General features: G+C 35.4%; 1 protein-coding gene across 1 annotated transcript; it reads right to left on the bottom strand.

Annotated features, from left to right (window-relative positions):
* Positions 1-1,138: 1,138 nt before the first annotated feature.
* On the bottom strand, positions 1,139-16,031 carry mansc1 (MANSC domain containing 1). Its single transcript, XM_059325976.1, has 5 exons — positions 15,675-16,031; positions 12,653-12,863; positions 10,724-11,001; positions 7,338-7,478; positions 1,139-5,911 (listed from the first exon to the last, which is right to left on the bottom strand). Exons 3-5 carry the CDS (start codon positions 10,950-10,952, stop codon positions 4,863-4,865), a joined length of 1,419 nt encoding a protein of 472 aa, XP_059181959.1. The 5' UTR covers positions 10,953-11,001; positions 12,653-12,863; positions 15,675-16,031; the 3' UTR covers positions 1,139-4,862.
* Positions 16,032-17,623: the final 1,592 nt, after the last annotated feature.

Below are 17,623 nucleotides of genomic sequence, written 5' to 3'. Positions count from 1 at the left end.
ATAAATGGAGAAAACATGACATAGCACACTATTTGTGTTGTTAAAACAACCCTTGAGTGTGTCCATAATAAATAAAAAGTAATAAAGTGTCCTTTAGAGTGTTTATTAATGGAGAAAAGGTTATTAAGTACTCTTTAGTGTCTATAAACAGAGAAAACATGATGAAGGACCCTCTAGTGTGTCTATAAATGGAGAAAACATCATGGAATGTCCCGAATGTCTCGAGGGTGTCCATAATTTAAATCCCTTTAGGGAGTCTATAAATGGAGAAAATGTGATGAAATGCCCTATAGAGTCCATAAAAGGAGAAAATGGTCTGTAGTACCCTTTAGGATGCTCATTACAAGAAACAAACATAATAAAGGGTCCATAAATGGAGAAAACACAATGAAGGACCCTCTAGTGTGTCAATAAATGGAGAAAACGTAATGGAGTACCTTCAAGCATGTCCATAACAAACAAAAGAAACCTAATAATGTGCCCTCAAGGGCGTCTATAACTGGATAAAATGTGATGCTGTACCATTCAGGGTGTCCATAAATGGAGAAAACATGATGAAAGTCCCTCTAAAGTGCTCGTAAATTGTGAAAAGTACCCTCTGGTGTGTCAATAAATGGTGAAAACACTCGAGGGTGTCCATCATTTTTTTTTAAATGTAATAAAGTGTCCTTTAAGGTGTCTATAAACAGAGAAAAGATGATCAAGCGCCCTTTAGGGTGTTCATAAATAGAAAAAAACCTGATTAAGTACTCTCTAGGGTGTCCATAATTAAAGAAAAATGTAATTTAGTGCCCTCAAGGGTGTCTATAAATGGATCAAATGTGATGAAGTGACATTTGGGGTGTCAATAAATGGAGAAAATATGATGAAGGACCCTCAATTATGTCCATAATAAATAAAATAAACATAATAATGTTCCTTTGGGATGTTCATAAATGGAGAAAATGTGATAAAATGCTCTCTAGAGTCCATAAATGGAGAAAACTGGATGATATACTCTCTAGGATGCCCGTAATAAATAAACAGATCATAATAAAGTGTCCTTTAGTGTCTCTAAACAGAGAAATCATGACTTGGCGCCCTCTAGTGTCGTTTCCTCCTCTCTCCCTCCATCAATCACTGAAACAACCACCACTCCTTCAAAAATCACATTTTTTTTAATCCTTACAAGAACAAAACATCAAATTTCCAAACTTATGCAAAAGCATCACTTCACAGAACAGAACGGGACGAGACGACCACCAGGTGATGAACTCATTATGGACAGTGTAGAAACACACCTTATTATTAGCATTATTAGCATCATCATTATCATTATTATTATTATTATTATAGGAAAATAGTGCGCGGCCAGTGTACTCTTACTTATGAAAAACAATCTAATATTCAAAAAGAAGCATATCATATTTATAAAAGACAGGATAGAGTAGTGCATCGAGAGTTGCATCCATCGTCTGAAGCTTCCAGAGAAAGAAAGAAAGAAAGAAAGAAAGAAAGAAAGAAATAGAAAACGACACAGTGAGAGTGAGTCAGCGTCACAGGCTCTATGGCTGAAGCATGTGGCATAAAAAGACATGCAGGTGGTTTACACAAAGGGTTAATAATCAACCCCATGGCCAAGAAGTAGAAGAAGAAGATAAGAAGAAGAAAAAGAAGTTAAAGGCCTCGAAAAACCAACAAGGCCCAATGTACAAATGTGTGTCCGCTCGTAGCGTCCAGAGTTTCTCTCCAGAGGCTTCCTGAGATTCAGGGGATACAAATATTGCTGTTTGTTGTCGAAATAAACACCAGGAGGGAAAAAAGTCTCCTCCGGCCCCGAAAAACAATCAGTCAGAACCACCAGAAGCAGAAAAAAAGCTCAAAAAGCTCCGTTTCTGTCAGAACATGAAGATATTATTATGTTATTATGATGATTTCTCAAGAATTATTTACGAATATAACGTAATTTATACCAATTATATCACATAAAGTGGCTCGAAATGACATAAAAAAATCGAAATAATCTCATTAAAACATCTTTTTCATCACATTTTAACATGTAGAGAATGTTTTTGTTTTAACGAGATGTATTCCTTTTGTGTGTAATGAGATAAAAATGAGAAAATGTGTCACAATATAATTTTAAAAATGTAAAACTTTTCATGTTGGAACCAGAAACTGAGCTGAAGATTTAAGTTTTCATGGTAGAATTGAAAAAAAAAGTCAGATTTGACTAAGTAAATATGATAAAACTTGATAATTCTGAGACAAAATGTTGAGAAAAGTCGAGATGATTATCAAGGAGCGTGTTCTCATAATTCAACCTAAAATTACATATCAGTGAACATGAAAAATATCCAAAACACACACAAAAAAAGTGATTTTTCAGATCATTCAGTGTTTATAAACCAACTCCTATTCAAAAATCCTGCAGGATGCAGATTCTATACGTTTATCTTCAAACCGTGCGTTATTTTTCATAACCGCACAGATCAGAGTGCATTATCTGTCTTATACCACAACCACTTGGCAAAGATTATTATTATTTCTATTATTTCAGGGCAATAAACACAAGTACAGAAATGTAAATAAACTGAGTGAACTATGCAGGAGCTGTGTGGTTAATTCAAAAATAATGCAAGATACAGATTTTCACATATATTTCTCATAACCGCACCAGTCTGAGTGTGTTATCTGTCTTATACCACGACCACTTAACCAAAGATTAAAGTCTTGTTTACTCATATTTCAGGACATTTAAAACAATAAATGTAAACTAGAACATTTCTAAAGTAATGTTGAGTGTGCTTGACTCTGGCCCGTGACTCTACGCATACATTAGATTACAATTTGAACTATTTATGCCCAAACTAGAACTCTGACAGCTTTACCACACCAATGTGAGGGAGAAGACACATTTTACTACCTTTATATCTATAAATTATTCCTGTAGAGTGGTATCTGAGGCCTCGAGTGCAGTTCGACACATTTTTCTCTGCCTCTGCACTCTAGCGATGATGTCATCCTCTCTAGCCTCTCCATAGGGTAACATGGGGGATTTTTTTGACGTGTTTTTGCCGAAATATTTGAAAACCGTTTGGTGAAACCCTTAGAAAAGTCACAGCACACTTGTCGTGGGCGAGCCGGTCCATTTGATACCATGGAAGAAACAGAAGAATAAGAATAAGCCTGATGAATAACATACAGTGTGCTTTTTCAAGCAAACTCAATAAAATGAGAACTCTACGACAGAGATTCATTCATTCATTACCCTCCTCGGGTGGCGGCATTGGCCCAGAGGCGGGTACACCTGGACAGGTCTCCAGACCATCACAGACAACCATTCACACTCTCATAGACACCTACGGGCAATTTAGAGATGAGATCTGCCAGAGGTTTGTCTTCACACGGTGCGTTATTTTTCATAATCGCACCGTCTGAGTGCATTATCCGTCTTATACCACGGCCTCTTTCCAAAAGTTTAACTCTTATTTACTCATATTTCAGGACAATCAAACTGAGGACACGATGCCAAAGCTGTTTGGTTAATTCAAAATAAAGAAATAAGCAGATTTTAAAGTGGGTTTGTCTTCACACAGTGCGTTATTTTTCATAATCGCACCGTCTGAGTGCATTATCCGTCTTATACCACGGCCTCTTTCCAAAAAGTTTAACTCTTATTTACTCATATTTCAGGACAATCAAAGTAAGAACACAATGCAGAAGCTGCGTGGTAATTAAAAAAAAAAAAAAAAAAAAGTGCAGATTTTTAAGCGTGTTTGTCTTGGTGCGTTATTTTTCATAACTGCACCGTCTGAGTGCATTATCTGTCCTCTGTCACGGCCACTAGCCAAAGATTAAATTCTTGTTTACTCATATTTCAGGACATTAAACACAATAAATGGAAATAAACTCAATGTCAGACCTGTTTGGTTAATTCAAAATAAAGAAATAAGCAGATTTTAAAGTGGGTTTGTCTTCACATGGTGCGTTATTTTTCATAATCGCACCGTCTGAGTGCATTATCCGTCTTATACCACGGCCTTTTTCCAAAAGTTTAACTCTTATTTACTCATATTTCAGGACAATCAAAGTAAGAACACAATGCAGAAGCTGCGTGGTAATTAAAAAAAAAAAAAAAGTGCAGATTTTTAAGAAGGTTTGTCTTGGTGCGTTATTTTTCATAACTGCACCGTCTGAGTGCATTATCTGTCCTCTGTCACGGCCACTAGCCAAAGCCATATTTCAGGACATTAAACACAATAAATGGAAATAAACTCAATGCCAGACCTGTTTGGTTAATTCAAAATAAAGAAATAAGCAGATTTTAAAGTGGGTTTGTCTTCACACAGTGCGTTATTTTTCATAATCGCACCATCTGAGTGCATTATCTGTCTTATACCAGGACCTCTTTCCAAAAATTTAACTCTTATTTACTCATATTTTAGAACAATCAACGTAAGAACACAATGCAGAAGCTGTGTGGTTATAAAAAAAAAAGTGCAGATTTTAAAGCGGGTTTGTCTTCACATGGTGCGTTATTTTTCATAATCGCACCGTCTGAGAGCATTATCTGTCCTCTGTCACGGCCACTAGCCAAAGTTTAAAGTCTTGTTTACTCGTATTTCAGTGCAAACAAAAATGTAAATAAACTAAAGACACGATGCCGGAGCTGTGTGGTTAATATAAAATAATGCACACCTTCTGGCCAATCAGGATCGAGTATTCTCCACAGGCTCTTCAGTGAAGCAGACATTCTACGATAGTGAAACTTTGTGCTGTTTTTAAATTAAAATATCAGCTGAACAATCTGGTAGAACTCATTAAAAGTCTTGATTTTTGTCCTTCTGAGCGTCCGCCAACAAACCCCGCTTGGCGAGTCCTCAGACCTCGTAGTGCAGGTCGTTGAGCTCCAGTCTCGTGTAATGGCGCCGGTCGAAGGACTCCATCGCCTTGCGTCCGCCGACCGCCAGAGCCAGCGTCAGCACGGCGAGCCCCAGCACCATGAACGCCACCACGCCGCTCTTCACCGCCCCCCGGGCCCCCCCCGCCGCCGCCACCGCCCCCGCAGCCTTCCCCCGGCCAACGCTGGAGTTCTGGAGGGCGTGGTCGGACTGGGCGGCGTCTTTGGGGACGATGACCAGACTCGCTGCTGGAGTCGTCCTGGCGGTGGATGACTCGGTGGTGGTGGTCGTTGACGTGGTTGTAGGAGGTTTAGTAGTAGTCGTAGTAGTAGTAGTTGTAGTAGTAGTAGGGGTTGTGGTAGTTGTAGTTGTAGTAGGGGGAGTAGTAGTAGTAGTGGTGGTGGTGGTGGTTGGAGGAGTGGTGGTGGTGGTGGTGGTGGGAGTTGTAGTTGTAGTTGTGGTTGTAGTTGTGGTTGTGGTTGGGGGTCTGGGCCGTGGTTTGGCAGTAGTTCTTAGTGCAGGAGTTCCTTGTATGACCTCTTTTACTTCCACTTCAACAGGAAGTGATGCGTCGGTTGGTGGCCTGGGCGGGGCCAAGGTGGTGGTGGCGACAGGATGGGGCTTCACTTTCTTAGCTGCTTTATTTTGCTTTTTAATGGCTTTGTTTGGCTTTTTCACGGCTGTAGTGGTGGTGGTGGTGGTGGGAGCTGTGGTTGTGGTTGTTGTGGTGGATGTGGTTGGGGTTGGGGTTGGGGGGGTGGTGGTGGTGGTGGTGGGTGCTTCTGTTACTGGAAGCATGGTTGCAATGATGATGATGGGTGGAGGTGGTGCTGTGGTGGCAGGAGGCTGTGTGGTGGTGGTTGGAATGGTGGTGGTGGTGGTGGTGGTACTCTGTGTGGTGGTGGGTTTGGTGGTTGTTGGTGTCGTTGGGGCCGGTGTGGTGGTGGTGGTGGTGGTGGTGGTTGGTTCTGTGGTGGTGGTGGTGGTGGTGGTGGTTGGAGGTCTCACTGTGGTTGGATGAATCAAACCTGAGCAGGAAAGAAGAGAAAAACAAATGATTTGTTTGTTTTTGTAACCAACGAAGCAGCTCAACTTCCAAACTACAACTTGTGCAAACCAGGGACGGAGGACTCGAGTCCTGGACTCGGATGACTCATTTAAAAAATGACTTCCTCAACAAAGCATGAGGAGAAAAGGAACAAGCACATTCTGAAAGATAACTTTGGTCTTTTCAGTTTGTGGATGTTGGAAGAACTAAATAAACTGCTGACGTTTAATGTTTGTATATCAGGTCTTTGAAGGAGCCACAATAAGGATTTGACTTGGACTCTTCTTGGCAACTCGAACTTGAACACTATGGACTGGTATTGATGACTCAACCCACGAGTCTCCTCTTTACTGACATGCCCACTTTATGCTAATAACAGAGTTTCTCCTGCAGTAAATGTGTTGTTGGGTCCTCTTGTGTGTGGGTCTTTGTGCATCCTGGGGACCCTAAACAGTCTGTGAGCTGCATAAATGGGGTCTGAGTGTTCTTGTGTTCTTCATGTGTGATGATGTTGTCTCAGTGTTTACGGTCCCCAGGACTCATTCAGCTGGATGATTAATTGTCCCAGAATTTGTTTCCTTCAATAAAAGTTTTCTGAAGCCACTGATAATGATCATAAAACAATAAAGCATGAATGTTTGTTCAGGTTTATTTTCTCTACAAGGTCGTCCACCTGCTGAATCCTGCAGCTCAAGCAGAACAACTCAAACTGTCTCTGTGCAGAATAACACAGTTAGAATGACAGAAACTGAGTTATTAGGAATAAATTATGAATGGAAAGTGTCATGAATGTTGTTCCAAATGTAAAATTACCAAAAAGATTTTAAAAAATGAGCAAAAAAAAAATAACACACAAAATGACAAAAAATTACAAAAAAAGACAAAAAAAAATAAAACAAGAAAAGATGTTTTGAGTTATTTGAAATAAATTATGAATGGAAAGTGTCATGAATGTTGTTCCAAATGTAAAATTACCAAAAAGATACAAAAAAAGATGTAAAATGACAAAAAAAAAGACGTACAAAAAAGTTACTGTCCTCTCCCCTGGGCTCTGTGTAAACAGCCTCTCCTGTCCTCTCCTCTCTGCTCTGCGTAAACAGCCTCTCCTGTCCTCTCCTCTCAGCTCTGTGTAAACAGCCTCTCCTGTCCTGTCCTCTCCCCTGGGCTCTGTGTAAGCAGCCTGTCCTGTCCTCTCCCCTCAGCTCTGTGTAAACAGCCTGTCCTGTCCTGTCCTCTCCCCTGGGCTCTGTGTAAACAGCCTCTCCTGTCCTCTCCTCTCTGCTCTGTGTAAGCAGCCTGTCCTGTCCTCTCCCCTGGGCTCTGTGTAAGCAGCCTGTCCTGTCCTCTCCCCTGGGCTCTGTGTAAGCAGCCTGTCCTGTCCTCTCCCCTGGGCTCTGTGTAAGTACCTTTGTAGATGTCGTAGGTGTTGATGCCGTCCTGGGCCTTCATCAGAGGACAGTCCTGCTCCGTCTGGCAGTGGAACAGGAAGCAGTTGTCCTCTCCGCCGTGTTTGTTGCCGTTGAACACGGCCATGTTGCAGCGAGCGCCTTCAGGACAAACAACCACTTGTTTCATTTCATTTTATATTCTCTCTTTTCTTTTCTTTTTTTTATTCTCTTTTCATTTTTTGTTTTGTTCAATTTTTTTTATTTCATTTTTTTTTTTTTTTAATTATTTGTTTTATTTAACTTTTTATGGTTTTATTTTAGTTTTTAATTCACTTTTAATTTTTGTTTTGTTCAATTTATTTTATTATTTATCTAAAAATGTGTTTTTCTTTTGTGTTTTTTTTTTCTTCCAAATTTATTTGTATTTAATTTATTTGGTTTTATTGGTTTCTTTTTTGTATAATATATTTTATTTGTTTTTTGTCTCATTATACTTATTTTTTCACATGTATTATTTTGTTTTATATGTGGTTTGTTTGATTTGTTTAATTTCATATTTTTACTTTTTTTTAAATTTGGTTTTATTTTATTTTTTTTAATTCACTTTTCATTTTTGTTTTGTTCAATTTATTTTATTTCATTTTAATTATTTTTTTTATCATTTGTTTTATTTAACTTTTTTATGGTTTTATTTTAGTTTTTGGTTTTTAATTCACTTTTAATTTTTGTTTTGTTCAATTTATTTTATTATTTATCTAAAAATGTGCTTTTAATTTATTTGTATTTAATTTATTTTGTTTTATTGGTTTATTTTTTGTATAATATATTTTATTTATTTTATTTGTTTTTTGTCTCATTCTACTTATTTATTCATATGTATTATTTTGTTTTATATGTGGTTTGTTTGATTTGTTTAATTTCATATTTTTCATCATCAGAAATTTTATTGAGTAGGATAAACCCCTTGAGAGGAATCCTCTCGTTTTCGAGGGGGTCCTAAAGTACATTACAAAACAAAACACTCAACAATTTACAGACATACAACAACAAAGACAACAGGCATCAACACAAACATAACAAACAAAAAATGAACACAAGAATAATCACAACCAACAATTTTTACTTTTTTTTAAATTTGGTTTTATTTTAGTTTTTTTAATTCACTTTTCATTTTTGTTTTGTTCAATTTATTTTATTTCATTTTAATTATTTTTTTTATCATTTGTTTTATTTAACTTTTTTATGGTTTTATTTTAGTTTTTGGTTTTTAATTCACTTTTAATTTTTGTTTTGTTCAATTTATTTTATTTCATTTTAATTATTTTTTTTATCATTTGTTTTATTTAACTTTTTTATGGTTTTATTTTAGTTTTTGGTTTTTAATTCACTTTTCATTTTTGTTTTGTTCAATTTATTTTATTTCATTTTAATTATTTTTTTTATCATTTGTTTTATTTAACTTTTTTATGGTTTTATTTTAGTTTTTGGTTTTTAATTCACTTTTAATTTTTGTTTTGTTCAATTTATTTTATTATTTATCTAAAAATGTGTTTTAATTTATTTGTTCTTAATTTATTTTGTTTTATTTTATTGGTTTCCTTTTTTGTATTATTCATTTTATTTCATTTGGTTTAAATTAATTGTCTTATTTTACTTATTAATTCATATTTATTATTTATATATTATATATTTATACGATAAACGGAGGATTTTTGGCGATTTTTTCCAGGGAAACATTCAGAAGTTCAGAGTTCAGAATTTAAAAATGGTCCCAGAATTGAACCCTGAGGAACTCCAGAATATAACTGACACATGTAGAATAAAGAGATTGTGACACTAATATCAACATTTAACACAAGTAACGGACACTTTAACGTCAGAAAGTTCAAACTCTGACGATAATGTCTGTTTTTACAGTTTCCTTCTACGATAAACTTTCTGGGTTTGTGGATTTATAAAGAAAACATAATTTTTCTGGCAGGTTTCTGGAGTTAAAGATGATTTAAGGTTCATCAATAAATGAAAGTTTAAATAAAATAATAAAACTGTTGGTTTATTTCATTATTATCACACTGACTTGACAACTAAAAGTGAAAATTATGATTAAAAATCTACTAAAATGATCTCAAGTAGCAAACTGAACTTCTTTTCTCACGTTGAGTTGTTTTTATTTTACATAAATATTTTAATTTTTATATAAAATGCATTTTCACTAGATTCTATGTAATGGTTCCAATTTAAAAAACAAACATTTTAACACAAGTTTTGGTCACTTTTTATAACCGATGATGCGTTCAAGGACCGTGGGAAAGTTTAAACTCTGACGATGATGTCTGTTTCTACAGTTTCTCTCTATAATAATAATAATAATAATAATAATAATAATAATAACTAGGACTGCGCGCAGTACTGAACGGGCCCTCGCAGTACACGCGTGTCGGGGCATGCTGCCGTCAGGGTTTGTGCGTTACAGGGGCCAGTCTATACCACCCCTATGAATTTCATTGCCTTAAGTCTTATGGTCTGGGCACAGTGGCACTTATTAAATTAAACTGCCGCCAGAGCGCCACCTAGGGGCCGATCAATAAAATCTTCAAGGGTTATCCTCAGGAGGGCATTGACAATAAGTATATCAAGTTTGGTGTTAATCCGACCAACCGATGTGGAGATATAAAATACTTCAATTTAAAGAGCGCCACCTAGTGTTTATCGCACAAAATTTTGCAGCGAGCCTCAGGGGCTCATGGGGAAGTAGGAACCTGAGTTTCATGTCATTCAGACACACCAATGTGGAGATATGCAACACTTTGTGTTTTGTGTTGGAAATAGCGCCACCTGCAGGAAGTTGTTATTAAATAACTTGAGTATTCTTTGGGTAATCAAAATTCTTTTAATAACTTTTTGTCATGAGGGTCCATAGATGCTGTGTGCAAAGTTTGGTGCAAAACGATGAAATTGCCTAGGAGGAGTTCGAAAAAGTAGGTTTGCGACATTTCGCGAATTTGCGAAAAAAAACTCCAGGCGAAAATGGGAGTGGCCTATATCACGAGATTCAGTACAACCCAGTGAACGCGTGGATATAAGTTTTTTGAATGTGCGATAAAGTATGTGGAAGTTATTAGCCTAAACGCACTTTCCTTTATTATAGCGCCACCTAGTGGTGGAAATTCAGGATGACAATAGATTATAAAATTTTTCACCATGTGTGACTTATATTTAAAGTTTCATGAGTTTTGGGGTATGTTCAGGCAGTGAAATATGCAATCATTTGGGAAGAAGAATAATAATAAAAAAAAAAATAATAATAAATAATCATTCGAAATACAATAGGGACCTCGCAGGTCGTTGCCTGCTCGGGCCCTAATAATGATAATAATAATAATAATAATAAGTGTGTGTCTGACCTGCTTTGACCTCCTCTGAGCAGCAGGCGAGGACACAGTCTCGCTCCGAGCGAACCGCCCTGGCGTCCATCGCCGTGGTCGGCCTGTTGAGCGCCTGCCGGACGTTGACGATGGCGTTCTGATGCTGCCGGGAGAAACACGTCTCCGGCTCCACCGCCAGCGCAGGAAGTGATGTCATCAGCAGCAGCAGCAGCAGCACGGAGAGAGGCGGCGGCGAGGGACGAGTCATGGCGGCGAAAAGGTCACAGAGAGAGAGCTGCACTACAAAATAAAACGTCCTGAAACACAGGAAACACTGCACGTTACTACACAATAAAACATACTAAAAACACAGGAAACACTGCACGTTACTACAAAATAAAAGCCTGAAAACACAGGAAACACTGCACGTTACTACACAATAAAACATACTAAAAACACAGGAAACACTGCACGTTACTACACAATAAAAAGCCTGAAAACACAGGAAATCCTGCATGTTACTACAAAATAAAAGCTTGAAAACACAGGAAACACTGCACATTACTACACAATAAAATGTCCTGAAAACACAGGAACTCCTGCATGTTAGTACAAAATAAAACATCCTGAAAACACAGGAAACGCTGCACGTTACTACAAAATAAAATGTCCTGAAAACACAGGAACTCCTGCATGTTACTACAAATAAAAGCTTGAAAACACAGGAAACACTGCACATTACTACACAATAAAATGTCCTGAAAACACAGGAACTCCTGCATGTTACTACAAAATAAAAGCTTGAAAACACAGGAAACACTGCACATTACTACACAATAAAATGTCCTGAAAACACAGGAACTCCTGCATGTTAGTACAAAATAAAACATCCTGAAAACACAGGAAACGCTGCACGTTACTACAAAATAAAATGTCCTGAAAACACAGGAAATGCTGCATGTTACTACAAAATAAAATGTATTAAAACACAGGAAATGCTGCACGTTACTACACAATAAAAGCCTGAAAACACATGAAACACTGCACGTTGCTAAAAAATAAAATGTACTGAAACAAAGGAAACGCTGCATGTACCTCCAAAATAAAATGTATTAAAACACAGGAAATGCTGCAGGTTACTACAAAATAAAATGTACTAAAACACAAGAAATGCTGCAGGTTACTACAAAATAAATTGTACTAAAACACAGGAAATGCTGCATGTTACTACAAAATAAAATGTACTAAAACACAGGAAATGCTGTACGTTGCTACAAAATAAAACGTCCTGAAGACACTTTAGATGTTGTTGTTTTTAACAGAGAGAGCAGCAGGAAGAGTCTAAATGAGAAGAGATCAGAGACAACGACTTCACTTCCTGTCACAACGAGTCTGACAGGAAGTGAAGAAGAGGAGAAAATATTAGAAATATAACATGAACTTAAACTGAAAAGCTCTGATTGAAGCTGAGAGACGACGTTTCACCTCCTGGAGGAGAAACGCGCCTCCTCTCACAACACGCACTCAAGATTTATTCAAGATGCAGAAAATAACTGTTTTTTATGGATCTATGATGGATTAAATGAAGCATAAAGTGATTATTTCTGAGCGGTGACGCAACAGCAGCTGATAAACCACTTCATCAGCTTTATTTAAGACTTTTAACTCTTAGTTGGACTTCAGAGACACTTTGTCCCAGATCTGTCCCAGATCTGTCCCAGATCTGTCTCTGATGGTCTCAGATGGTCTCTGATGGTCTCTGATGGTCTCAGACGACACAAAGAGACTAAATTAGAAGCAGTGGAGTATAAATAGAGCTCTATTAGTGTCTGAGCTGCTTTCTATTCTTAGACTGTGATCAGATGATGGAGGTCTTTGAGGACGTTCAGCTCTCAGAATAAAACCACAAGTAATAATATAAATATAATAATAATAATAATAATAAATAAAGAAGTGTCTGAGACTCACCGGGCCGACGGAGAGACGCGTCCTCCATCAGACGCTCAGAGAGTTCTGGGTCCAACGTCCGGAGGACAGCAGGACTTTATGTCTCCTGCAGGGACACGGAGACCTTATCTGGTTTACAGCCTCACTATCTGATCCTGATCAGACCAGAACCAGACCTCAGTCAGACTTTAGACACCAGCAGGAGTCTCGCCACTCCTCCAGACCTTCAGACCTTTGAGACGGAGACACAATAATCAAAAACATGTTTGGTTTTTATAAATTGGAACCATTACATAGAATCTAGTGACAATGCATTGATATAAAAATTAAAATATTTATGTAAAATAAAAAGCAGGTCAGACATACAAATATTATTATTATTATTAATATTATTAGAATATATCGTCAGAGTTTAAACTTTCCCACGGTCCTTGAACGCATCATCGGTTATAAAAAGTGACCAAAACTTGGGTTAAAATGTTTGTTTTTGTTTTTTATAAATTGGAACCATTACATAGAATCTAGTGACAATTCATTGATATAAAAATTAAAATATTTATGTAAAATAAAAACAACTCAACGTGAGAAAAGTTCTGTTTGCTACTTGAGATCATTTTAGTAGATTTTTAATCATAATTTTCACTTTTATTTGTCAAGTCAGTGTGATAATAATGAAAGAAACCAACAGTTTAATTATTTTATTTAAACATTAATTTATTGATGAACCTTAAATCATCTTTAACTCCAGAAACCTGCCAGAAAAATTATGTTTTCTTTATAAATCCAGAAAGTTTATCGTAGAGAGAAACTGTAAAAACAGACATTATCGTCAGAGTTTGAACTTTCCGACGGTCCTTGAACGTATCATCAGTTCTAAAAAGCGACCGTTTCTTGTGTTAAATGTTGATTTTAGTGTCACAATCTCTTTATTCACCATGTGTCGGTTATATTCTGGAGTTCCTCAGGGTTCAACACGAGTCCTAAAATAAAATCACTGAAACTTTCACAGAATAATATCACAGATACATACTGACGAGTTATTCTGTCAAAATAACACCCAAAACTTCAAAAAAGTTTCACAAAAATTTTTTTAAAAATTGCAAAATTATGGAAAAATTCTCAAAATAATGATGTAATATCTCTAAATAATGACCAAAGAAATTAGAAAAATGTAATGAAACAATGACTTGATATTGCAAAAATATATAATGATAATAATAATAATAATAAATAATAATAACGCGTAAATATCTCAAAATAATGACACAGTATCTCGTAATAACATAATATGTGGAATTATGAAAATCTTTCACAAAATAATGACGTTTTGTCAATAATATGTCAATATAATGAGACAGAATCTTGAAATAACCTAAAAATAAATAATAAGTAAGACTTTTTTGAGACATTTTCACGAAACAATGATGTAATATCTCGTAATAACTTATTTTGACTAAAAATGACAAAATAATGACGCAAAATAATATCGCAACAATATATAATAATAATAATACTACAAAATAATGCGTAAATAACTCAAATGACACAATTACAATGACTTGGTCTTGCAAAATATATAACAATAATAATAATAATAATAATAATAAGTGAGTCTCTCAGAATAATGTCGGAAAATAATGCGTAAATATTTTAAAATAATGACGTAATATCTCGTAATAACTTAGTTTGACTACAAATTTCCAAATAATGAGGCAAAATATTATCGCAAGAATATATAATATAAATAATAAAAAATAACGCGTAAATATCTCAAAATAATTAAACAGTATCTCGTAATAACTTATTTTGACTAACAATCACAAAATAATGACACAAAATAATATCGCAAGAATATATAATAATAATAATACTACAAAATAATGCGTAAATAACTCAAATGACACAATTACAATGACTTGGTCTTGCAAAATATATAATAATAATAATAATAATAATAATAATAATAATAATAATAAGTTAGTCTCTCAGAATAATGTCTGAAAATAATGCGTAAATATTTGTAAAAAATGACGTAATATCTCGTAATAACTTAGTTTGACTACAAATTTCCAAATAATGAGGCAAAATATTATCACAAGAATATATAATGTAAATAATAAAAAATAACGCGTAAATATCTCAAAATAATTAAACAGTATCTCGTAATAACATAATATGTGGAATTATGAAAAACTTTCACTAAATAATGACGTTTAGTCATGACTTGGTCTCGCAAAATATATAATAATAATAATAATAATAAGTTAGTCTCTCAAAATAATGTCTAACCCAAAACTTCAAAAAAGTTTCACAAAAAAAATAAAAAAAATTGCAAAATTATGGAAAAATTCTCTAAATAATGACGTAATATCTCTAAATAATGACCAAATAAATTAGAGAAAATGTAATGAAACAATGACTTGATATTGCAAAATATATAATAATAATAATAATAATAATAATAATAATAATAATATGTTAGTCTCTCAAAATAATGTCTGAAAATAATGCGTAAATATTTCAATTTAATGACACATTATCTCGTAATAACTTAATATGTAGAATTATGAAAATCTTCCCCTGAATAAATAATAAATAAATAATAAACAAAGAAATAAATAATAAATAAATAATAAACAAAGAAAGAAAGAAATAATAAATAAAGCCGTGGATCCAAAACAAAGAGCCAGAAGGTGAATTAGCGTCAGAACTTCGCTGTTCGCTGTTTGACGCTTAACGAGAAGTTCTCCCGGCGAAGCGACGTCGCTCCGACCAGGACACGGAGTCCGGAGAGGCGAACTGTTAGCTTAGCTGTTAGCTTAGCGGCTACAGGGCGCCGTGAACGCGCTTTGTTGTCAACCGTCAAACCGGTAAAAATCCGGTAAAAGTGTTTAAACGTGTCGCGGCTCGGAGCCTTTTGTCCCTGTTCGGCTGCCGGTTCGGTTCTCCGGCGAAGCGGCAGCCGAACACCGCGTCGCCGGACTGGTTCTCCTGGCGACCGTTGCCTGGTAACGGAGCCTGGAGACCGCGAGACACGGGTTACCTTTGTGTCTCTGCCCGGGACCAGCAGCCCTCCGCCGGCCTCGCGGAGCCCGGAGGGTCGGTGTGTCCCGGAGGATCCGGAGCCCAGTCAGACCGGTTCAGTCCCAGTCAGACCGGTTCAGTCCCAGTCAGCAGGCGGACTAACGTCCCGAGAGAACATGTTGGTGATGCTGATCCGGTTGCTGCTGGTTTAGAGGTTTCTGGGGGACCGGGTCTCCGCCGCCGCAGTGGGGCCGTTAAATCCGGATAAAAGCAGCGGGAGTCCGGGCGACATGTCGCCGCGGAGCCTGGTTCTGTCTCCGGGAGCTCAGCGAACATCTGCGGCTCCTCGCGGAGAGTGACCCATTTTAGTCTTTGTGCTCCGGGAGGAGGGGGAGGGGCCACCGGGGGGAGGGGGAGGGGCCACCGGGGGGAGGGGGAGGGGCCACCGGGGGGGAGGGGGAGGGGCCACCGGGAGGACCGGCACGGTTCCACCGGGACACATTCACCGTCACAATTACCCTGAAAACAACATTTATTATCAATAAAATCTCTTTATATAAGCAGCTCATTGATTATTAAAGAGGCTCAACAGGAACAAAACACATTTATGATTATTTTGAATTAAATATATGGAAGATTATTAATAACAATAAAAAAAACACTACACTCAAATAAAATATATTTTTAAAACAGTTATTTTAGAGATTTTTTTGTATTAAATAAGTTGTTTTTTCTACATTAAATAATGCCATAAATACTGAAAATAATAGTTGTACTGCACTGTATTATTTTACTTTTTTTCCCCATTAAAAATAAATACCGAAAATGCATTTATTTTATTCATTTATTTATTTACATATTTGCCCCATCGTAATTACCCTGAAAACAACATTTATTATCAATAAAATCTCTTTATATAAGCAGCTCATTGATTATTAAAGAGGCTCAGTGAATTAAATATATGGAAGATATTTAATGTCAATTAAAAAACACTACACTGAAATAAAATATATATTTTGAAAACAGTTATTTTACAGATTTTTTTGAATTAAATAAGTAATTTTTTCTTTCTTATGTTTTTTTCTACATTAAATAATGTCATAAAATACTGAAAATAATAGTTGCACTGTATTATTTTACTTTTTTATTCCCCATTAAAAATTTTTTTTTTCCAAAAATGCATTTATTTTATTCATTTATTTATTTACATATTCACCCCGTCATAATTACCCTGAAAACAACATTTATTATCAATAAAATCTCTTTATATAAGCAGCTCATTGATTATTAAAGAGGCTCAACAGGAACAAAACAGATTTATGATTATTTTGAATTAAATATAAGGAAGATTATTAATAACAAAAAAAAAAAAACACTACACTCAAATAAAATATATTTTTAAAAAGTTATTTTACAGATTTTTTTGTATTGAATAAGTAATTCCTTCTTTGTTTTTTCTACATTAAATAATGCCATAAATACTGAAAATAATAGTTGTACTGCACTGTATTATTTTACTTTTTTTCCCATTAAAAATAAATACCGAAAATGCATTTATTTTATTCATTTATTTATTTACATATTTACCCCATCGTAATTACCCTGAAAACAACATTTATTATCAATAAAATCTCTTTATATAAGCAGCTCATTGATTATTAAAGAGGCTCAGTGAATTAAATATATGGAAGATATTTAATGTCAATTAAAAACACTACTATGAAATAAAATATATTTAAAAAAAGTTATTTTACAGATTTTTTTGCATTAAATAAGTTATTTTTTCTGTTTTTTCTACATTAAATAATGTCATGAAATACTGAAGATAATAGTTGCACTGTATTATTTTACTTTTGTATTCCCCATTAAAACATTTTTTTTTTCCGAAATGCATTTATTTTATTCATTTATTTATTTACATATTGACCGTGTCATAATTACCCTGAAAACAACATTTATTATCAATAA

This window comes from Centropristis striata, chromosome 22, assembly GCF_030273125.1.
Source record: "Centropristis striata isolate RG_2023a ecotype Rhode Island chromosome 22, C.striata_1.0, whole genome shotgun sequence".
NCBI classification, from domain to species: domain Eukaryota; kingdom Metazoa; phylum Chordata; class Actinopteri; order Perciformes; family Serranidae; genus Centropristis; species Centropristis striata.
Note: the sequence above shows the minus strand (reverse complement) of the source record. Positions and strands in the feature narration are given on the sequence as shown.